Source organism: Xenopus tropicalis, chromosome 1, assembly GCF_000004195.4.
Source record: "Xenopus tropicalis strain Nigerian chromosome 1, UCB_Xtro_10.0, whole genome shotgun sequence".
Classification (NCBI taxonomy): domain Eukaryota; kingdom Metazoa; phylum Chordata; class Amphibia; order Anura; family Pipidae; genus Xenopus; species Xenopus tropicalis.
Genome location: NC_030677.2, coordinates 15,904,412 through 15,929,310, shown reverse-complemented (window position 1 = coordinate 15,929,310; position 24,899 = coordinate 15,904,412). Strand labels below are relative to the sequence as shown.

At 43.6% G+C, this 24,899-nt stretch overlaps 1 protein-coding gene and 1 long non-coding RNA gene across 3 annotated transcripts in view; one reads left to right on the top strand and one right to left on the bottom strand.

Annotated features, from left to right (window-relative positions):
• The window catches only part of coe3l (COE3-like), a 94,278-nt gene extending 70,241 nt beyond the window's left edge, over window positions 1-24,037 (bottom strand). For both annotated transcript variants that reach the window (XM_031895274.1, XM_031895275.1), the window contains exon 1: window positions 23,490-24,037. In XM_031895274.1, coding sequence (XP_031751134.1) covers window positions 23,490-23,623 — 134 coding nt within the window. In that variant the 5' untranslated portion in view covers window positions 23,624-24,037. The remainder of the gene's footprint in view (window positions 1-23,489) is intronic.
• On the top strand, window positions 9,468-10,073 carry LOC116408423. Its single transcript, XR_004220914.1, has 2 exons — window positions 9,468-9,619; window positions 9,764-10,073. It is a non-coding gene; the product is annotated as an uncharacterized LOC116408423 (long non-coding RNA).
• Window positions 24,038-24,899: the final 862 nt, after the last annotated feature.

The window sequence follows — 24,899 nt, the reverse complement described above, 5'->3', positions numbered from 1 at the left end:
CAAGACCCCAGGGTTAATATTAGTGGTAGGGGGCACCCTCTGGCCAGCAATCAAGGCTAGAAGAGTAATAAGCCCCAGCTGATGTTGAAGCACCCACCTAAGGAACATAGTCTCTGCCTTTGGACTATAAGTGCCTGGGTACCACTGGGCTGTGGGACTGTCCAGGTCCATTCATTTTATCCAACAGATCAGATCATATTGGCAGAGCCAAGACCTATATTCACAGCCCAATATGGAACTGAGCCAATTGAGTTTTCCCATCCCAATGACATTAAAAGAGTCCTGATTGCACATTATTCCCACCACATATGTCTCCAACAAACTCTCGGGCCCTCTACAGAAAGGTACATAACATATATACCCGACTTATTTACATGAACAGTGCCCATAGACCCACACAGATGAGAGCTGGGTTTATTGCACGCTACAAACAAAGCGCCCAGGGAGCGAGCAGTAGGAAGGGCAGGTATCGACCCATGGATCCTGCCCAGTAAGATATGTGTCTGGCCTGTTACTTTGCTGAACACGGCAGGGGGATCAGTGCTCCCATCTCAGGCCATCCATCATAATTCCATCTCAAGCCTTATGGTTCCTCTGAGTGCTGTGACCGGCTGCCATTAATTATTCAAGCAAATCGCTGCGTTTTCTAGTAAATGAGGCTGTTACAGTAAGCGGCATCCTGAGCTCATGTGCCCTCCCAGAGAAGCAGGCAGCCAGAAGCCGGCCTAATGCAATTAGACAGCTCATCCAGAGCCCAGCGCTAACGGCCCAGCCTCTTAAAGGCTGCTAAATGGCCAAGGAGAGGGATCATATGAGCTTCTGAGAGCTGCGTAGCCATTCGGGCTCAATAGAAGGAAATCAACAGACACTTTTCTGTCTCCTTCTAATTCCAAGCAATCCTGCATGTGGCACGAGGCCAGAAACCAATCATGTACAAAGATACCCAGGCTCCGGCTACATCCAAATTTAGAAGGCCCCAACCAGGGCTAGGAAACTGTAGCATAAGAACAAGTTCCATGTTGTTTCAGTACAACACCCAGCTCCCACTGAAGATCACAAGTTGGGAAACACTCCTATAATATGTTCCTGTTGGCATCTGGCCCCACTTTCTCCATCTTGCCAAGTGTCACCACTTGACCAACAGTCTTTATCTTCTCCAGAAGTCGCCATCTTTCTGCCATTGGGATCTACTATGACCAACTTTCCTTACCTTTTCGTTCATGTTCTACTGTCTTGGTTTGCCCTACTGTCTGCATCTTACCCTATGGTCATTTTTAGATAGTAAGCTCTTTTAAGCAAGGCCCTCTGTACCTTTTGAATTGTTTTGTTGTAGGTAGGCAGTGTGCTCAATGTAACACCCATGTATTGTACAGCTCTGAGTAATATGTTGGTGCTTAATAATGATAATAATCAGGGCCGGAACTAGGGGTAGGCCTAGGGCACAACAGAGTAGGGGGCGCTGGGCACATACCTCCTCAGCTCTCTGCCTACTTTTATTACAAGAGCCCAACTCTCTCTGAAGACCTAAAGTGAAAGTCCATTATTATACCAGAATCTAATTATTTACAATAGATCCAAAGGGACACATGATCACCACTTAGTAGGGAGAGATGGTGCCTATAGTAACAGTGGGATAATAGCCTCTGGGAAGGGACTGGGGCTGTGGGATAGCAGGTATAGTAGGGAGAGATGGTGCCTATAGTAGCAGTGGGGGGATAATAGCCTCTGGGAAGGGACTGGGGCTGTGGGATAGCAGGTATAGTAGGGAGAGATGGTGCCTATAGTAGCAGTGGGGGGATAATAGCCTCTGGGAAGGGACTGGGGCTGTGGGATAGCAGGTATAGTAGGGAGAGATGGTGCCTATAGTAGCAGTGGGATAATAGCCTCTGGGAAGGGACTGGGGCTGTGGGATAGCAGGTATAGTAGGGAGAGATGGTGCCTATAGTAACAGTGGATAATAGCCTCTGGGAAGGGACTGGGGCTGTGGGATAGCAGGTATAGTAGGGAGAGATGGTGCCTATAGTAGCAGTGGGGGGATAATAGCCTCTGGGAAGGGACTGGGGCTGTGGGATAGCAGGTATAGTAGGGAGAGATGGTGCCTATAGTAGCAGTGGGGGGGATAATAGCCTCTGGGAAGGGACTGGGGCTGTGGGATAGCAGGTATAGTAGGGAGAGATGGTGCCTATAGTAGCAGTGGGGGGATAATAGCCTCTGGGAAGGGACTGGGGCTGCGGGATAGCAGGTATAGTAGGGAGAGATGGTGCCTATAGTAGCAGTGGGGGGATAATAGCCTCTGGGAAGGGACTGGGGCTGTGGGATAGCAGGTATAGTAGGGAGAGATGGTGCCTATAGTAGCAGTGGGGGGATAATAGCCTCTGGGAAGGGACTGGGGCTGTGGGATAGCAGGTATAAGTAGGGAGAGATGGTGCCTATAGTAGCAGTGGGGGGATAATAGCCTCTGGGAAGGGACTGTGGCTGTGGGATAGCAGGTATAGTAGGGAGAGATGGTGCCTATAGTAGCAGTGGGGGGATAATAGCCTCTGGGAAGGGACTGGGGCTGTGGGATAGCAGGTATAGTAGGGAGAGATGGTGCCTATAGTAGCAGTGGGGGGATAATAGCCTCTGGGAAGGGACTGGGGCTGTGGGATAGCAGGTATAGTAGGGAGAGATGGTGCCTATAGTAGCAGTGGGGGATAATAGCCTCTGGGAAGGGACTGGGGCTGTGGGATAGCAGGTATAGTAGGGAGAGGTGGTGCCTATAGTAGTAGTGTAGTAGCAGTGGGGATGTATTAAAATAGTCCAGTAAGGAATTCACCACATTTGCCTGCTGACAAAGATGGATCTGGTCACCCTAATATATTAATCACCCAATCAGCGCACACTAAGGGGCACATTTACAAAAGCACGAACGCTCCGAGCCTATTTTCGCCGATTTTTTTGGGCGTCCGCATGACTTTTTCGTACGGCGCACGACTTTTTCGGACGTTTGCACGAAAAAATCGGAAAGGTTTTACCGTTGTTTACAATTGTTCGGTACGAAAATTTCGTGAATTTCGGATCGCCAATACGATATTATCGTGACTAATACGATTTTTTCGTAAGCATTTTCGTGATATGTGCGATCTTCCGAAATTTTCGTTTCCAATACGATTTTTTCCCATTCGTGATTCGGATTCGTGGATTAGTAAATGTGCCCCTAAGTGTACAAGGCACAATCTATAGGACAATCTATAGGGCCCCTGAGCCGTTGCAATGGGTGGGGCCACGAGTGACTGATGGCTGAACGTATATAAAATCTGAGGAACTGAGAGACAAACTAAACAAAGGCTCAGCTGTTCCAGTCAGTGGGTTTAAGACTTTGCTCCTCAGGGGAAATTCAGCGATTATCTTTTTCTTTTTTTTAAGCCTGTTGCTAATTGCCTCTCCCCTCTAATTAATCTGCCAGTGCCGGGGCCCCGGGGGACACAGGGAGGCCGGCAGGCAGCTTGTTGTTGTTGAGAAAAACAGGTGCCCTCTAAATTCAGCATAGCATGGGGAACCTCCCTTAGAGCTGAATGTCTGTGCTGCAGACTCATAGTCCTTTCTGGGAAAATGACAGCAGTCTTGCCTTGCTTTATGGCAGGGATTATAGATACACCCTATAAAATCTGTAATGGTAATGCAAAGTGTGAAATATCTCCCAGAATACCCCAGCACCAAAAATACCCAACTGTTATTGAACAACATCATGTCCTTTGAATTTACCCCAACAATATTCCCCCAAGGGCAAATGCCTGTCCTTCCGTATGTTAAAATTGCCCCTGGCTCTGAGAGCAAATGCAGGGGTTGAGGTGCCACCATAGAATCCTTAGTGGCCAAACCATGAGCTTTATGTGAGCCAATGGGGCACAACCACCAACTCATATCAATCAGAGCCAAGGGCTGTGCTGTAGGGCAAGGACTAGTCCCAGGGGATAGCACTCCTTCAGTTGGCACCAATTAAGTAGATATTTATTCAGAACGTTCCTCTTTGCCCTACATGACAATAGGGTTGTAAATAGTAGAAGCGAACGTCAGCCCTGATCTCTCCTCAACCTGAATCTGCTCAGTGCAATCCCCCTGAGTCTCCGGAGCAAAGATCTCAGCTAATATTAACCCTGTCATGGCACTCGCTCTATTTACTCAACCTGACATTCCCCTGTGCTTTCTAGCAGCTTCACACTAATATAACATTATACGTTTATACATCAGCCTGTACAGAGAGATACCATAACACTATGGCAGCATAGGGATTCCCCTGTACTAAGCACAATTCAGCAGGAACAGCCCCTTACGTTTGCTCATAGCCTGTACAGAGAGATACCATAAATCTATGGCACATAGGGATTTCCCTGTACTAAGCACAATTCAGCAGGAACAGCCCCTAAAGTTTGCTCATAGCCTGTACAGAGAGATACCATAAAACTATGGCACATAGGGATTTCCCTGTACTAAGCACAATTCAGCAGGAACAGCCCCCTAAGTTTGCTCATAGCCTGTACAGGGAGATACCATAAAACTATGGCACATAGGGATTCCCCTGTACTAAGCACAATTCAGCAGGAACAGCTCCCTAAGTTTGCTCATAGCCTGTACAGGGAGATACCATAAAACTATGGCAGCATAGGGATTCCCCTGTACTAAGCACAATTCAGCAGGAACAGCCCCCTAAGTTTGCTCATAGCCTGTACAGAGAGATACCATAAAACTATGGCAGCATAGGGATTCCCTGTACTAAGCACAATTCAGCAGGAACGCCCCTAAGTTTGCCCATAGCCTGTACAGAGAGATACCATAACACTATGGCAGCATAGGGATTCCCCTGTACTACACAATTCAGCAGGAACAGCCCCCTAAGTTTGCCCATAGCCTGTACAGAGAGATACATAAATCTATGGCACATAGGGATTCCCCTGTACTAAGCACAATTCAGCAGGAACAGCCCCCTAAGTTTGCTCATAGCCTGTACAGAGAGATACCATAAAACTATGGCATAGGGATTCCCCCTAAGCACAATTCAGCAGGAACAGCCACTAAAATTGCTCATAGCCTGTACAGAGAGATACCATAACACTATGGCAGCATAGGGATTCCCCTGTACTAAGCACAATTCAGCAGGAACAGCCCCAGCGTTTGCTCATAGCCTGTACAGAGAGATACCATAAATCTATGGCACATAGGGATTTCCCTGTACTAAGCACAATTCAGCAGGAACAGCCCCCTAAGTTTGCTCATAGCCTGTACAGAGAGATACCATAAAACTATGGCACATAGGGATTTCCCTGTACTAAGCACAATTCAGCAGGCAAGAAACATTTCAGCAGGAACAGCCCCCTAAGTTTGCTCATAGCCTGTACAGGGGAGATACCATAAAACTATGGCAGCATAGGGATTCCCCTGACTAAGCACAATTCAGCAGGAACAGCTCCCTAAGTTTGCTCATAGCCTGTACAGGAGATACCATAAAACTATGGCAGCATAGGGATTCCCCTGTACTAAGCACAATTCAGCAGGAACAGCCCCCTAAGTTTGCTCATAGCCTGTACAGAGAGATACCATAAAACTATGGCAGCATAGGGATTCCCCTGTACTAAGCACAATTCAGCAGGAACAGCCCTTCGCTATCACATTGTGCTCATGGTACACGTAGTCAGAACCAGCAGTGAAGTGAAGGAACAGACAGAGGCTGCTTTCAATAGCCACTGTATTTATAAATATAATTATTAATTCATTATTAATGAAAGGTCTCCCTTTACTACATGCCCAGGGCATTATAAGAGTATTAGCCAAAGGCACCAAAGTTACCCCAGTAACATAAAGTTACCCCCATACCATAACAGGTTAACCAGAGGGCGGCGTATGGCCCTCCGGGCCCGGCGCTCACACTAACTCGCTGGCTGGGACAGCGGCGCTGGAAACAAACCAACGGCCTCTCTGGGACAGGGGGATTTTGCCTTCAATATAAATCTTCAGGGCGTTCCCATTTTCATTACATACAGAACTGGACTGAAGAACAGGGAAGATTAAGGGAGAAAAAAATGACATTGAATGTTTCCCACATAGATTTCTTTAGTTTAACCCCTTCCCCGCAGAGTGGCAACGGGACGGGAGGGGACCTGCCTTGGGCCCTCAGCACCAGGGGAGCCCCCAAAATGTTTTATAGAAGCCTGTAATATGCAACCGTTTCATGTAACAACCCCAGCCTGCCCAGCCAGCAATCTGTTACCCAGAATCCTCTACTGCAACCGCTACCCAGTATACAAAAGGGAAGAAAAGGTTAATTTACTAATGGAGATGGAATTACCCACAATGCCACTACCCACAATGCCACAACCCACAATATGGAAGTGTGTATATGAGTGTGTGTATGGAATTGTGTATATGAGTGTGTGTATGGAATTGTTTATATGAGTATGTGTATGGAAGTGTGTATATGAATGTGTGTGTATGGAAGTGTGTATATTAGTGTGTGTATGGAATTGTGTATATGAGTGTGTGTGTATGGAAGTGTGTATATGAATGTGTGTGTATGGAAGTGTGTATATTAGTGTGTGTATGGAATTGTGTATATGAGTGTGTGTGTATGGAATTGTGTATATGAGTGTGTGTATGGAATTGTGTATATGAGTGTGTGTGTGTATGGAAGGGTGTATATGAGTGTGTGTATGGAATTGTGTATATGAGTGTGTGTGTGGAATTGTGTATATGAGTGTGTGTATGGAAGTGTGTATATGAGTGTGTGTGTGTGGAATTGTGTAAATGAGTGGTGTGTGTATGGAAGTGTGTATATGAGTGTGTGTATGGAATTGTGTATATGAGTGTGTGTGTATGGAAGTGTGTATATGAGTGTGTGTATGGAATTGTGTATATGAGTGTGTGTATGGAGTGTGTGTATATGAGTGTGTGTATGGAATTGTGTATATGAGTGTGTGTGTGTGTATGGAAGTGTGTATATGAGTGTGTGTGTGTGTGTATGGAAGTGTGTATTTGAGTGTGTGTATTTGTGTATATGAGTGTGTGTGTATGAGGTGTGTATATGATGTGTGTGTATGGAATTGTTGAGTGTGTGTATGGAATTGTGTATATGAGTGTGTGTGTGTATGGAATTGTGTATATGAGTGTGTGTATATGAGTGTGTGTATATGAGTGTGTGTATGGAATTGTGTATATGAGTGTGTGTGTATGGAATTGTGTGTATATGATGTTGTGTATATGAGTGTGGTGTGTATAATTGTGTATTTGAGTGTGTGTGTATGCGAATTGTTGTATATGGAAGTTGTGGTGTGTATGGTAATTCGTGTATAAATGAGTGTGTGTGTATGGAATTCGGTGTATTTTGAGCTGTGTGTATATGAGTGTTGTGTATGATGTGTGTTGTTTATATGCAGTGTGTCTCACTCGCGAGTGTGTGTATATGGAGTGTGTGTGTATGGAATTGGGTTTCTTTTTGTATTTGAGTGTGATGTGTTATGGTAATGTGTATTTGGCAGTGTGTGGTACTATGTAGTGTGTGGTAATATGAATGTGTGTGTATGGGAATTTGTGTATTACTGGTGATGGTGTGGTATGGAAATTGTGTATATGATGTGTGTACGTGAACGACATTGTGTATTTGAGTTGGTGTTGTATGGAAGTGTGTAGTAGAGATTCCATATGGTCCTGCTGAAGATACTGGCTATTTTACTGGATATAAATTTCCCTGAGGACATATATAATTCTATTTTAAATCCTGATTTAGGGATATAGTTGTAAGGCTTGGAAGTACAGGCTCCCCCTGCCTGCAGAGCGGAGTATTGCACCATGGCCCCAGTGTTCCTACCTCTGCTGTTGTCTCTCCAGCCTTTGTGCTTTGTTACACTGACGCAGAAATTAAAGGGGACCTGTCACCCACACATACAAGTCATTTGCAAATTAAATATAAAAACCCAGGCGGGGCAGGCAATTACTTTCACTTCCCATTATACACTTTCTAGATGTCACTGCACTCCTCTCATTCCCCTCCCTCATCACAGTCTAAAATTGTGTAGCCTGGGCCTGGGCATTGGGCCCCCCATTCTGGCGCATACACAAGGTTTTGGGGTGATACAAAACTTTCCTCAATAACAGTGCCCACAAAATGGCGCGTGTCTGGTTGCTGTGACTGTGAAATAAAATGTAAATAATTTATAGAGTGTGAGTAACATTTATTCTGCTCAACTAACATAATGAATATTTTAGAATTATTTCTTAGGGTGAAGGTTTCCCTTTAAAGGTCAACTTACCCAACTTACTGATTAAATAGACTTGTGTTTTACTAGAGGGACACAAACATCAGCCTAAATTGACACAAAGGTGCAAAGGCTCAAATACACGGCTGCAAATATCAACAGCTTTCCAAACCTCTAGGCAAAAACAAGTCATTTTTATTTCTCTAATATTTCCCTTTGGAAACATTGAAATTATATCTCACTTATTTATTCATCTTTTTAAGGAAATTATCCCTGTAATTGGTTCTGCCAATGCTTTCCCTCCTGTATATTAGTGTCCTGTGTAAATTCACACATACATATACGTACTCATAAATACATATAAACATACATACCCATATGTACATATAAATATACAAACCTATATACACATATAAATATACATACCCATTCATATATATAAATATAGATACCCATACATACACATACATATAAATATAGATACCCATATACACATATAAATATACATACCCATACTTACACATACATAACCATATATACATATAAATATACATACCCATACTTACACATACATACCCATATATATATATATATATATATATATATACACATATATATATATATATATATATATATAAATATAAATCCCCATACATATAAATATACATGCCCATTCATATATATATAAATATACATACACATACATATAAATATACATACCCACACATACATACATACACACATACCCATATATACATATAAATATAAATCCCCATACATATAAATATACATACACATACATATAAATATACATACCCACACATACATACATACATACCCATATATACATATAAATATAAATCCCCATACATATAAATATACATACTCACAAATACATACATACCCATATACACATATAAATACACATACCCATATACACATATAAATATACATACACATACATATAAATATACATACACATACATATAAATATACATACCCATACATACATACATACCCATATATACATATAAATATAAATCCCCATACATATAAATATACATACCCACACATACATACATACCCATATATACATATAAATATAAATCCCCATATATACATACATACATACATACATATAAATATATACATATATACACACTAGGAACGGATTCATTGGAAATATATTTATTATAAAACTGATTGCTCTTTCTCCTTATTTCCATTTTCTCTGCAGATTTTCTAACGGAATACAATATTTAATGCGTATATTTATGTGGATATTTCTGGACTGAAGCTTTGGAAATGGAAATATTTCACTCTTCTCTGACATCATTTTAACAGAAATTCACAGCTCTGCCTGAAATAAAACCAATATGAGACTTCTGGGGGTGGTTATTTTTTTTAATATTTTTTGTAAAATATATAAATACCCAGTGTACACATTTTAATTTTTTTTTATATATATATATATGACTAAAAATGTAAAACATTGTAAACATTTTATTAAACCCAGAAATCTCTTTGTTTCGTTTCAGGCAGAGCTGCGAGGGGTTCTGTTTGGGTTCAGCGCCCAGGAACGGTTCCTGAGGAATAACTTGCCCTTATGTGCCCCTATAGCACCGTATCCCTGCCCCCCCATACTCTGCCCCTGCCCAGCATTAGCTCCCCCCGGCCATGTTATTCCCTAGTCTCACTGACCCACTCCCCTAATTAGTGCTCACATACACCCCCATTTCTCATCCTGATTGTAACCCAAATAACCCCTGTGCCAAGAGCTTGCAGTCGGGAACCTATAATGTCTGGTTTTGCTGTAAGGCCCCGGAAACATAAACATTCTAAAATTAATATTTGTTGTTTGTATCTTGTCTTAAAATAGGCTCGGCCTTTTGCAACCCCAAATCTATTATACGGCAAACTCAGCTAAAGCAGCACATCTGTTCTTCCCAGCAGCATGTACGCCGAGCCCTTTGCTTGCAATGCTTATGGGGTACTTGTATACCTTCCAGCCAAAAGGAGCCCTGCCCTGGGCCCCTAATATAGGGTGGGGGCCCCTTTATATAAAATGTCATTGGTGGCATTTACATGTTATGACACTGGGCGCCTTATATTCTCATCATTCATCTCAGGGACGTGCAGGGCCTATAACTCCCAGCTGACAGCTCATGATGGCAGTTTCCATTTATCAACAGTCTCTAGCTACACAGTTAGGGCATCCCTGATTGGCTTGGCCCCCCCTGAAATTACTCCAGTATCAACAGTCTCTAGCTACACAGTTAGGGCATCCCTGATTGGCTTGTTCCCCCCTGAAATTACCCCAGTATGAACAGTCTCTAGCTACACAGTTAGGGCATCACCGATTGGTTTGGTCCCCCCTGAAATTACCCCAGTATCTACAGTCTCTAGCTACACAGTTAGGGCATCCCTGATTGGCTTTGACCCCCCCTGAAATTACCCCAGTATCAACAGTCTCTAGCTACACAGTTATTGCATCCCTGATTGGCTTGGTCCCCCCTGAAGTTACCCCAGTATCAACAGTCTCTAGCTACACAGTTAGGACATCCCTGATTGGCTTGGTCCCCCCTAAAATTACCCTAGTAGCAACAGTCTCTAGCTACACAGTTAGGGCATCCCTGATTGGCTTGGTCCCCCCTGAAATTACCCCAGTATTAACAGTCTCTAGCTACACAGTTAGGGCATCCCTGATTGGCTTGGTCCCTCCTGAAATTACCCCAGTATCTACAGTCTCTAGCTACACAGTTAGGGCATCCCTGATTGGCTTGGTCCCCCCTGAAATTACCCCAGTATTAACAGTCTCTAGCTACACAGTTAGGGCATCACTGATTGGCTTGGTCCCCCCTGAAATTACCCCAGTATTAACAGTCTCTAGCTACACAGTTAGGGCATCCCTGATTGGCTTGATCCCCCCTATAATTACCCCAGTATCTACAGTCTCTAGCTACACAGTTATGACATCCCTGATTGGCTTGATCCCCCCTATAATTACCCCAGTATCTACAGTCTCTAGCTACACAGTTAGGGCATCCCTGATTGGCTTGGTCCCCTATAATTACCCCAGTATCTATAGTCTCTAGCTACACAGTTAGGGCATCCCTGATTGGCTTGGGTCCCCCTAATAATTACCCCAGTCCCCCTAAATTACCCCAGTATCTACAGTCTCTAGCTACACAGTTAGGACATCCCTGATTGGCTTGGTCCCCCCTATAATTACCCCAGTATCTACAGTCTCTAGCTACACAGTTAGGACATCCCTGATTGGCTTGGTCCCCCCTATAATTACCCCAGTATCTACAGTCTCTAGCTACACAGTTAGGACATCCCTGATTGGCTTGGTCCCCCCAGAACCTTAGTTGGATGGCGCTTTATTTCCTGCTCCATTGTACCCTGTTTCCCAATACAAACAATATACACTCAGCCAGGTACTGATATTAGTATGTTACACCAGGGATACACGCTCCCTTAGCCTAACAACCAAACTGCTCCTACTCTCAGTCTGGGGCGCCTACAGCATGGAAACAAGTGTCCCTTAGAAGAAATTTACTAAACAGACACAAAATATGTGAAACATAATTACAGTCACTAATTCGCATTTCTTTTTTTTTTTCCAAATGGACAGTTCCCCTTTACTCTTTAGTCTAGATTGTAAGCTCCAGGGAACAACCCCCCGCTGATCTCCAGCCTTGAATTCCTCCCGTCTCCTTGGTTTCTCCCTCTCGTGCGCTGTCCCGTCCTGCCCAGAACGCCAGCGCTTTGCACATAATCCATAATAATAAATAATACATTAGAAACAGATGATGATATCATATTCCGGGGGGCAGCGAGCGCCATTTATTAACACTGTGCCTGCTGCACTGGGTTCCATTGGTCGTCTTTAAAAAAAAAAGGACTTTTTGTCATTTTCTCCAAATCCGCTCAAACTAAATGAACATTTTTTACAGGCAGAATTCACGGCACGCTGGGTCTCCGCTCTATCGCTTCTGTATTTAACCCTTTCTCCAGCATTTATCTCAGCGCTGATTCCCAGTAATTCACTATTTGTGTAGCACAGGGGGTTAATAAGGAAGAAATAAAACAGGGTCGTTCTATAAAACTGCGGCCGCGTAGGGTTCTCATTGCTGGTGCGGTCGCAGCTGCCGAGAGGGAGAGGTGTAAATTCTAAACAGTTCCCCATATTTTCTGTCCTAATAACTTGGAATGGATCCATCTGCGTGTAATTTGCGCTCCGCCAGTGTTTCCCATCAAACTCGCCACTTGGCTGCCTCCGAAACACACGGCAATGTAATACATTAGAGCGGCTACCAACTGCCTGGCTTCCAATAAAAACTCATTCTAGCAAATTTAGTCTAAATTATAAAAAAATTCCCATAATTCCTTATAACACTAGGAATAATTCCCTCCAAGATATACAATCCAGCAGAAGAGCTTTCACTCTAAATGATCCATTAAAAAAAACCCCAAAATGTAATATTTTGTAATGTTAAATATAGTATTTTATAGTATAAAGTACAGGTATGGGAATGCTTGGGACCAGGGGTTTTCTGGATAAGGAATCTTTCCGTAATTTGGATCTCAATTCCAAGTCTGATAAAAGATTATTTAAACATGAAATAAACCCAATAGGACTGTTCTGCCCCCAATAAGGGGTAATTATATCTTAGTTGGGATCAAGTACAGGTACTGTTTTATTATTACAGAGAAAAGGGAATCATTTAACCATTAAATAAACCCAATAGGACTGTTCTGCCCCAATAAGGGGTAATTATATCTTAGTTGGGATCAAGTACAGGTACTGTTTTATTATTATAGAGAAAAGGGAATCATTTAAACCATGAAATAAACCAATAGGATTGTTCTGCCCCCAATAAGGGGGTAATTATATCTTAGTTTGGGATCAAGTACAGGTAGTGTTTTATTATTAAGAGAAAATGGAATCATTTAACCATTAAATAAACCCAATAGGGCTGTTCTGCCCCCAATAGGGGGTACTTATATTTAGTTGGGATCAAGTACAGGTACTGTTTTATTATTACAGAGAAAAGGGAATCATTTAACCATTAAATAAACCCAATAGGGCTGTTCTGCCCCCAATAAGGGGTAATTATATCTTAGTTGGGATCAAGTACAGGTACTGTTTTATTATTACAGAGAAAAGGGAATCATTTAACCATGAAATAAACCCAATAGGGCTGTTCTGCCCCCAATAAGGGGTATTATATCTTAGTTGGGATCAAAGTACAGGTAGTTTATTATTACAGAGAAAAGGGAATCATTTAACCATGAAATAAACCCAATAGGGCTGTTCTGCCCCAATAAGGGGTAATTATATCTTAGTTGGGATCAAGTACAGGTACAGTTTTATTATTACAGAGAAAAGGGAATCATTTAACCATTAAATAAACCATAGGGCTGTTCTGCCCCCAATAAGGGGTAATTATATCTTAGTTGGGATCAAGTACAGGTACTGTTTTATTATTACAGAGAAAAGGGAATCATTTAACCATTAAATAAACCCAATAGGGCTGTTCTGCCCCCAATAAGGGGTAATTATATCTTAGTTGGGATCAACTACAGGTACTGTTTTATTATTACAGAGCAAAAGGAAATTTTTAAAAATTAGAATTAATTGCTTATAATGGAGTCAATGGGAGATGGCCTTCCCATACCTGTATATATATATTTTTATATATATAATATTTTTATAGTATTCCAGTTATTTATATGGCAGAAAAATATGTTTCCGATAACTACAATTTTGGGTTCAATGGTGAAGAATCTTTAAAGTGACAGTGATATATTTTCACAGGTTAAAGTCCTATAATGAGCTGTATTGACCCCCACAAAGTGATGAATTAGCACTAAGTTAACGAATGCCCAGGTAGCGGCACTGAATGATAAGTCGCTTTATACCACGTGTATTACTTCTGTCAGAGTTCAATTCCCTATTTCCCAGGGCAAAACAGCAACGATTTTGTCAAATTGAAAATGATTCCTTTAAAAAATCAGGGGATCTGTTTATAATTAGGGCAAAAAAAAAATCCCCCCCAAATGGTAAATTGTTGCGGATTAGTGGTGATAATTATCAGGCAATGCAGGGAGTTTGGGGGGGTCGGTAATGTGAGTAAAGGCAATTACAGCTGCGGTTTAACCTCTAATGATTCCCAGTAAGGAGAGGCTGCTGGGAGTTGTACATAGAAGGCAATGAGAATTCAGCTCCTCTGACATTATATTATTATATATTATTAGTAGTAAATTCTATATTGTAACAATGGCTCAGTATATAATACTTTCTGGTAGATAAATAATGAGATGAGCATTAATGCAAGAGGGGGTACACAGGGTGACGCTGCTGCCACGGGGACCCCCCTGCCCCATGTATAAGCAATAAATCAGCCACTTGCACCTCCTACACAACAAGTGGAATTTTTGCTTTGCAAATCTCACCCGATACCTTAACCTCAGGCATCTAAAGAAACCAAACCTTCTGGATTGGCTGCAGAAATAAATCATTAAAGGGCAAGTAAAAACCAAAATAAAACGATTCCCAATGAAAACCAAACGTCATTCTCATCAACTTTCCTATTAACATTTAAAAATGTCCATTGGTTTTCAAGTAATTGATGAATGAAATCGCTATTGAACACGGCGTCTGTCCCTCCATTGCTTCTGAATGGAGCAAACGATGATACACCCTGCTACAGTGCTTCAAAAAGAAATGGAGGGACAGACACTGCTCTTAATAGTACTTTCATTTATCAATTACTTGAAAACCATTGACATTTTTTAATGAATGTATATAGGAAAGGTGCTGAGAGTGACATTTACTTTCGTTTGGGATCCTTTTAGATTGAGGTTTACGTCCCCTTTAAGCATGTGTTGTTCTTTGGCCTCATCACACTAACACCTATTGCAGCCAGCGGATGGAGGGATGGAGGGAAGGGGGAGCAGGAAAGTGAATTTTCAAAATCTATTAAAAACTATAACCTATAAAGTTAGGAAAGAAAGGGAGGAGCTACAGAGAATTGCCTGGGGATTATCGCCTACACCATTAATAATAAAGGCAGAAAATAAATGTGCCTTCTCCCCTTCTTTCATGGAGGATACTGGGCTCGGAGAAGTCAGTCTATGGCCTTGGTACCGGTTGGACTGCCCCAGTTGGAATTGAACAAAGTCGGGCTCAGGTGTGGGATAGAATGACACTCTACAGACTGAGTGGCCATACCAACCAATTAGAAGGTAGCAATTGCTGATCTAAACAAGCTTTTGATTGGCTGCTAATCATTACGAGACCTTGAGCGACACTGTATGAACTTAGTGTCACCGTGGGATGAACCGTGTGAGCTCAGCAAAGTGGCACTGGGGCTGCACTGGGAAAACAGAGGGGGTGTTACTATTGCACTAGTGCACTATGGGAGCTCCAGGTGTCCCTATAGGCTATCTTCTATATAATAACTCCAAATAGTATACAGCACTATTCTGTATATAGCCCTAGTAATCAAGCACTGTCCTGTATTTAATAACCCCAAGTAATATTCATTATATAATAACCCCCAGTAATATCCAGCGCTGTCTTATATATATTAACCCCCAGGAAAATCCAGCACTGTCCTCTATATAATAACCCCCAGTAATATATCCAGCACTGTCCTGTATTTACTAACTCCCAGTAATATCCAGCACCCTCCTGTATATAATAACCCCCAGTAATATACAGTATTGTCCTGTATATAATAACCCCCAGTAATATCCAGCACTGTCCTGTATATAATAACCCCCAGTAATATCCAGCACTGTCCTGTATATAATAACCCCCAGTAATATCCAGAGCTGTCCTGTATATAATAACCCCCAGTAATATCCAGAGCTGTCCTGTATATAATAACCCCCAGTAATATCCAGCACTGTCCTGTATATAATAACCCCCAGTAATATCCAGAGCTGTCCTGTATATAATAACCCCCAGTAATATCCAGAGCTGTCCTGTATATAATAACCCCCAGTAATATCCAGCACTGTCCTGTATATAATAACCCCCAGTAATATCCAGAGCTGTCCTGTATATAATAACCCCCAGTAATATCCAGAGCTGTCCTGTATATAATAATCCCCAGTAATATCAAGCACTGTCCTGTATATAATAACCCCCAGTAATATCCAGCACTGTCCTGTATATAATAACCCCCAGTAATATCCAGAGCTGTCCTGTATATAATAACCCCCAGTAATATCCAGCACTGTCCTGTATATAATAACCCCCAGTAATATCCAGCACTGTCCTGTATATAATAACCCCCAGTAATATCCAGCACTGTCCTGTATATAATAACTCCCAGTAATATCCAGCACTGTCCTGTATATAATAACCCCCAGTAATATCCAGCACTGTCCTGTATATAATAACCCCCAGTAATATCCAGCACTGTCCTGTATATAATAACTCCCAGTAATATCCAGCACTGTCCTGTATATAATAACCCCCAGTAATATCCAGCACTGTATACAGTATTGTCCTGTGTACAATAACCCCCAGTAATATTCAGTATATAATAACCCCCAGTAATATACAGTATTGTCCTGTCCAGTATTGTCCTGTAGTGGAACACCCTATTAAAACACTAATTGCAGCAAAGCCCTGCAGTGTCAGGTATCCTCCATTACCTTATATGATGTCTACAATATTAAGAATATAATAACCCCCAGTAATATACAGTATTATCCTGTATATAAAAAACCCCAGTAATATTCAGTATATAATAACCCCCAGTAATATCCAGCGCCGCTGTCTTGTATATAATAACCCCCAGTAATATCCAGAGCTGTCCTGTATATAATAACCCCCAGTAATATCCAGAGCTGTCCTGTATAATAACCCCCAGTAATATCCAGAGCTGTCCTGTATATAATAACCCCCAGTAATATCCAGAGCTGTCCTGTATATAATAACCCCCAGTAATATTCAGTATATAATAACCCCCAGTAATATACAGTAATATTCAGTATATAATAACCCCCAGTAATATACAGTATTGTCCTGGATATAATAACCCCCAGTAATATCCAGCGCTGTCTTGTATATAATAACCCCCCGTAATATCCAATACTGTCCTGTATATAAAAACCCCCAGTAATATCCAATACTGTCCTGTATATAAAAACCCCCAGTAATATCTAGCACTGTCCTGTAAATAATAATCCCCAGTAATATCCAGCACTGTCCTGTATATAATAATCCCCAGTAATATCCAGCACTGTCCTGTATATAATAACCCCCAGTAATATCCAGCACTGTCCTGTATATAATAACCCCCAGTAATATCCAGCACTGTCCTGTATATAATAATCCCCAGTAATATCCAGCACTGTCCTGTATATAATAACCCCCAGTAATATCCAGCACTGTCCTGTATATAATAACTCCCAGTAATATCTAGCACTGTCCTGTATATAATAATCCCCAGTAATATCCAGCACTGTCCTGTATATAAAAACCCCCAGTAGAATCAAAAACTGTCCTGTATATAATAACCCCCAGTAATATCCAGCACTGTATACAGTATTGTCCTGTGTACAATAACCCCCAGTAATTTTCAGTATATAATAACCCCCAGTAATATACAGTATTGTCCTGTATATAATAACCCCCAGTAATATCCAGCACTGTCTTGTATATAATAACCCCCAGTAATATCCAGCACTGTCCTGTATACAATAACCCCCAGTAATATCCAGCACTGTCCTGTATATAATAACCCCCAGTAATATCCAGCACTGTCCTGTATACAATAACCCCCAGTAATATCCAGCACTGTCCTGTATATAATAACCCCCAGTAATATCCAGCACTGTCCTGTATATAATAACCCCCAGTAATATCCAGCACTGTCCTGTATATAATAACCCCCAGTAATATCCAGCACTGTCCTGTATATAATAACCCCCAGTAATATCCAGCACTGTCCTGTATATAATAACCCCCAGTAATATCCAGCACTGTTCTGTATATAATATCCCCCAGTAATATCCAGCACTGTCCTGTATATAATATCCCCCAGTAATATCCAGCACCGTCCTGTATATAATATCCCCCAGTAATATCCAGCACGGTCCTGTATATAATAACCCCCAGTAATATCCAGCACTGTATACAGTATTGTCCTGTGTACAATAACCCCCAGTAATTTTCAGTATATAATAACCCCCAGTAATATACAGTATTGCCCTGTATATAATAACCCCCAGTAATATCCAGCACTGTCCTGTATATAATAACCCCCAGTAATATCCAGCACTGTCCTGTATATAATAACCCCCAGTAATATCCAGCACTGTATACAGTATTGTCCTGTGTACAATAACCCCCAGTAATTTTCAGTATATAATAACCCCCAGTAATATACAGTATTGCCCTGTATATAATAACCCCCAGTAATATCCAGCACTGTCCTCTATATAATAACCCCCAGTAATATCCAGCACTGTATACAGTATTGTCCTGTGTACAATAACCCCCCAGTAATATCCAGCGCTGTCTTATATATAATAATATTATATATCCAGTAATATCCAACACTGTCCTGTATATAATAACCCCCAGTAATATCCAGCACTGAATACAGTATTGTCCTGTGTACAATAACCCCCAATAATTTTCAGTATATAATAACCCCCAGTAATATACAGTATTGTCCTGTATATAATAACCCCCAGTAATATCCAGCACTGTCCTGTATATAATAACCCCCAGTAATATCCAGCACTGTCCTCTATATAATAACCCCCAGTAATATCCAGCACTGTATACAGTATTGTCCTGTGTACAATAACCCCCAGTAATATCCAGCGCTGTCTTATATATAATAATATTATATATCCAGTAATATCCAACACTGTCCTGGATATAATAACTCCCAGTAATATCCAGCACTGTCCTGTATATAATAACCCCCAGTAATATTCAGTATATAATAACCCCCAGTAATATACAGTATTGTCCTGTATATAATAACCCCCAGTAATATTCAGGATCTAATAACCCCCAGTAATATCCAGCGCTGTCTTGTATATAATAACCCCCAGTAATATCCAATACTGTCCTGTATATAATAACCCCCATTAATATCTAGCACTGTCCTGTATATAATAATCCCCAGTAATATCCAGCACTGTCCTGTATATAATAACCCCCATTAATATCTAGTACTGTCCTGTATATAATAATCCCCAGTAATATCCAGCACTGTCCTGTATATAATAACCCCCAGTAATATCCAGCACTATCCTGTATTTAATAACCCCCAGTAATATCCAGCACTGTCCTGTATATAATAACCCCCAGTAATATCCAACACTGTCCTGTATATAATAACCCCCAGTAAAATCCAGCACTGTCCTGTATATAATAACCCCCAGTCATATCCAGCACTGTCCTGTATATAATAACCCCCAGTAATATCCAGCACTGTCCTGTATATAATAACCCCCAGTAATATCCAGCACTGTCCTGTATATAATAACCCCCAGTAATATCCAGCACTGTCCTGTATATAATAACCCCCAGTAATATCCAGCACTGTCCTGTATATAATAACCCCCAGTAATATCCAGCACTGTCCTGTATATAATAACCCCCAGTAATATCCAGCACTGTCCTGTATATAATAACCCCAGTAATATCCAGCACTGTTCTGTATATAATAACCCCCAGTAATATCCAGCACCGTCCTGTATATAATAACCCCCAGTAATATCCAATACTGTCCTGTGAATAATAACCCCCAGTAATATCCAGCACCGTCCTGTATATAATATCCCCCAGTAATATCCAGCACTGTCCTGTATATAATATCCCCCAGTAATATCCAGCACCGTCCTGTATATAATATCCCCCAGTAATATCCAGCACGGTCCTGTATATAATAACCCCCAGTAATATCCAGCACTGTCCTGTATATAATAACCCCCAGTAATATCCAATACTGTCCTGTGAATAATAACCCCCAGTAATATCCAGCACCGTCCTGTATATAATATCCCCCAGTAATATCCAGCACTGTCCTGTATATAATATCCCCCAGTAATATCCAGCACTGTATACAGTATTGTCCTGTGTACAATAACCCCCAGTAATTTTCAGTATATAATAACCCACAGTAATATACAGTATTGCCCTGTATATAATAACCCCCAGTAATATCCAGCACTGTCCTGTATATAATAACCCCCAGTAATATCCAGCACTGTCCTGTATATAATAACCCCCAGTAATATCCAGCACTGTATACAGTATTGTCCTGTGTACAATAACCCCCAGTAATTTTCAGTATATAATAACCCCCAGTAATATACAGTATTGCCCTGTATATAATAACCCCCAGTAATATCCAGCACTGTCCTGTATATAATAACCCCCAGTAATATCCAGCACTGTCCTCTATATAATAACCCCCAGTAATATCCAGCACTGTATACAGTATTGTCCTGTGTACAATAACCCCCCAGTAATATCCAGCGCTGTCTTATATATAATAATATTATATATCCAGTAATATCTAGCACTGTCCTGTATATAATAACCCCCAGTAATATCCAGCACTGAATACAGTATTGTCCTGTGTACAATAACCCCCAATAATTTTCAGTATATAATAACCCCCAGTAATATACAGTATTGTCCTGTATATAATAACCCCCAGTAATATCCAGCACTGTCCTGTATATAATAACCCCCAGTAATATCCAGCACTGTCCTCTATATAATAACCCCCAGTAATATCCAGCACTGTATACAGTATTGTCCTGTGTACAATAACCCCCCAGTAATATCCAGCGCTGTCTTATATATAATAATATTATATATCCAGTAATATCCAACACTGTCCTGGATATAATAACTCCCAGTAATATCCAGCACTGTCCTGTATATAATAACCCCCAGTAATATTCAGTATATAATAACCCCCAGTAATATACAGTATTGTCCTGTATATAATAACCCCCAGTAATATTCAGGATCTAATAACCCCCAGTAATATCCAGCGCTGTCTTGTATATAATAACCCCCAGTAATATCCAATACTGTCCTGTATATAATAACCCCCATTAATATCTAGCACTGTCCTGTATATAATAATCCCCAGTAATATCCAGCACTGTCCTGTATATAATAACCCCCATTAATATCTAGTACTGTCCTGTATATAATAATCCCCAGTAATATCCAGCACTGTCCTGTATATAATAACCCCCAGTAATATCCAGCACTGTCCTGTATATAATAACCCCCAGTAATATCCAACACTGTCCTGTATATAATAACCCCCAGTAAAATCCAGCACTGTCCTGTATATAATAACCCCCAGTAATATCCAGCACTGTCCTGTATATAATAACCCCCAGTAATATCCAGCACTGTCTTGTATATAATAACCCCCAGTAATATCCAGCACTGTCCTGTATATAATAACCCCCAGTAATATCCAGCACCGTCGTGTATATAATAACCCCCCGTAATATCCAGCACTGTCCTGTATATAATAACCCCCAGTAATATCCAGCACTGTCCTGTATATAATAACCCCCAGTAATATCCAGCACTGTCCTGTATATAATAACCCCCAGTAATATCCAACACTGTCCTGTATATAATAACCCCCAGTAATATCCAGCACTGTCCTGTATATAATAACCGCCAGTAATATCCAGCACCGTCGTGTATATAATAACCCCCAGTAATATCCAACACTGTCCTGTATATAATAACCCCCAGTAATATCCAGCACTGGCTGTATTATGCCCACCCTGTGCCCTGGCTGTATGACCCTCTGCTCTGGCTGTTCAGTTGCCCTCCCTGTGCCCTGGTTGTTGGTACATTCCCTGTTTTCAGGTTGTATTGGTACTTTCTCTGTGCCCGGCTGTGGGAGTACTTTCTTCTGTATCCTGGTTTGTGGGTACTATCCCCAACTGTGAGGGTACTTCCCATGCCCAGTACCCAGCTGTGAGGGTACTTCCCATGCCCAGCGCCCAGCTGTGAGGGTACTTCCCATGCCCAGCACCCAGCTGTGAGGGTACTTCCCATGCCCAGCGCCCAGCTGTGAGGGTACTTCCCATGCCCAGCGCCCAGCTGTGAGGGTACTTCCCATGCCCAGCGCCCAGCTGTGAGGGTACTTCCCATGCCCAGCGCCCAGCTGTGAGGGTACTTCCCATGCCCAGCGCCCAGCTGTGAGGGTACTTCCCATGCCCAGCGCCCAGCTGTGAGGGTACTTCCCATGCCCAGCGCCCAGCTGTGAGGGTACTTCCCATGCCCAGCGCCCAGCTGTGAGGGTACTTCCCATGCCCAGCGCCCAGCTGTGAGGGTACTTCCCATGCCCAGCGCCCAGCTGTGAGGGTACTTCCCATGCCCAGCGCCCAGCTGTGAGGGTACTTCCCATGCCCAGCGCCCAGCTGTGAGGGTACTTCCCATGCCCAGCGCCCAGCTGTGAGGGTACTTCCCATGCCCAGCGCCCAGCTGTGAGGGTACTTCCCATGCCCAGCGCCCAGCTGTGAGGGTACTTCCCATGCCCAGCGCCCAGCTGTGAGGGTACTTCCCATGCCCAGCGCCCAGCTGTGAGGGTACTTCCATGCCCAGCGCCCAGCTGTGAGGGTACTTCCCATGCCCAGCGCCCAGCTGTGAGGGTACTTCCCATGCCCAGCGCCCAGCTGTGAGGGTACTTCCCATGCCCAGCGCCCAGCTGTGAGGGTACTTCCCATGCCCAGCGCCCAGCTGTGAGGGTACTTCCCATGCCCAGCGCCCAGCTGTGAGGGTACTTCCCATGCCCAGCGCCCAGCTGTGAGGGTACTTCCCATGCCCAGCGCCCAGCTGTGAGGGTACTTCCCATGCCCAGCGCCCAGCTGTGAGGGTACTTCCCATGCCCAGCGCCCAGCTGTGAGGGTACTTCCCATGCCCAGCGCCCAGCTGTGAGGGTACTTCCCATGCCCAGCGCCCAGCTGTGAGGGTACTTCCCATGCCCAGCGCCCAGCTGTGAGGGTACTTCCCATGCCAGCGCCCAGCTGTGAGGGTACTTCCCATGCCCAGCGCCCAGCTGTGAGGGTACTTCCCATGCCCAGCGCCCAGCTGTGAGGGTACTTCCCATGCCCAGCGCCCAGCTGTGAGGGTACTTCCCATGCCCAGTGCCCAGCTGTGAGGGTACTTCCCATGCCCAGTGCCCAGCTGTGAGGGTACTTCCCATGCCCAGTGCCCAGCTGACTGACCTTTGCGCCGCGGTGCTGGAGTCCAGAATGCCGGAGCTTTGCATCCAGGAGCGGACGGAGGACAAGCCGGCAGATAGGGGCTCCTCCTTCATGCTCAGCCCGCCCCGGGAGAGCGTATCCTGGATAGAGAACATGAATGTGCCCCCCAGTAATAATCCCAGGGAGATAAAGTGCCCAATCCAAGAGGAATCCCCTGCTGCTCCTCTGCTCCTCGGCTCCGGGCAGCGCTGGGTTCCTACCCCCCTAGGGCAGGCTCCGGGCAGCGCTGGGTTCCTACCCCCCTAGGGCAGGCTCCGGGCAGCGCTGGGTTCCATGGGGCCAGTCCGGGAGGGATGCGGGTCTCAGGTAGGACAGAGAGGGACTGGGAGGCTGAGATCCTCCGGCAGGAGGCTGAGATCCCTCGGTCCCAGGGGAGGCAGAAGGGGAGTGGGAAGGAGCCGACTCCCGCCCTCCCCCTATCCAGCCCGGGCTGCCTCCTGCTCTGCGCTCCCTGCCCCACTCATTCCCGCTCCCCGGCTGTCTCTTCTCTGCCTCTCCCGCTTCTGCTCCTCTTATTTACCCCTCACTAACTGTCTCTTCTGCTACTCCCCCCTCACTCACCCTCACTGACTGCCCCGCCCATCTTCTCTCACCCCTCACTCACTCTTCTGCCCCCTCACTCATCCCTCACTCACACTTCTGCCCCCTCACTCATCTCTCACTCACACTTCTGCCCCCTCACTCATCCCTCACACACTTCTGCCCCCTCACTCATCCCTCACTCACTCTCCTGCCCCTCTCATCCCTCACTCACTGTCCTGCCCCTCTCGCTCACCCCTCATTTACTGCTCCTCCAATCTTCTCTCTCTTATGCTCTTGCCCCTCTCACTCACCCCTCACTCACTGTCCTGCCCCTCTCACTCACTGTTCTGCCCCTCTCACTCACCCCTCACTCACTTTCCTGCCCCTCTCACTTCCCATTCACTGTTCTGCCCCTCTCATTCACCCCTCACTCACTATCCTGCCCCTCTCACTCACCCCTCACTCACTGTTCTGCCCCTCTCACCCTCACTTACTGCCCTGCCCCCTCACTCACCCCTCACTCACTGTTCTGCCCCTCTCACTCACCCCTCACTCACTTTCCTGCCCCTCTCACCCCTCACTCACTGTTCTGCCCCTCTCACCCTCACTTACTGCCCTGCCCCCTCACTCACTGTTCTGCCCCTCTCATTCACCCCTCACTTACTGCCCTGCCCCTCTCACTCACCTCTCATTCACTGTTCTGCCCCTCTCACCCTCACTTACTGCCCTGCCCCCTCACTCACCCCTCACTCACTGTTCTGCCCCTCTCACTCACCCCTCACTCACTTTCCTGCCCCTCTCACCCCTCACTCACTGTTCTGCCCCTCTCACCCTCACTTACTGCCCTGC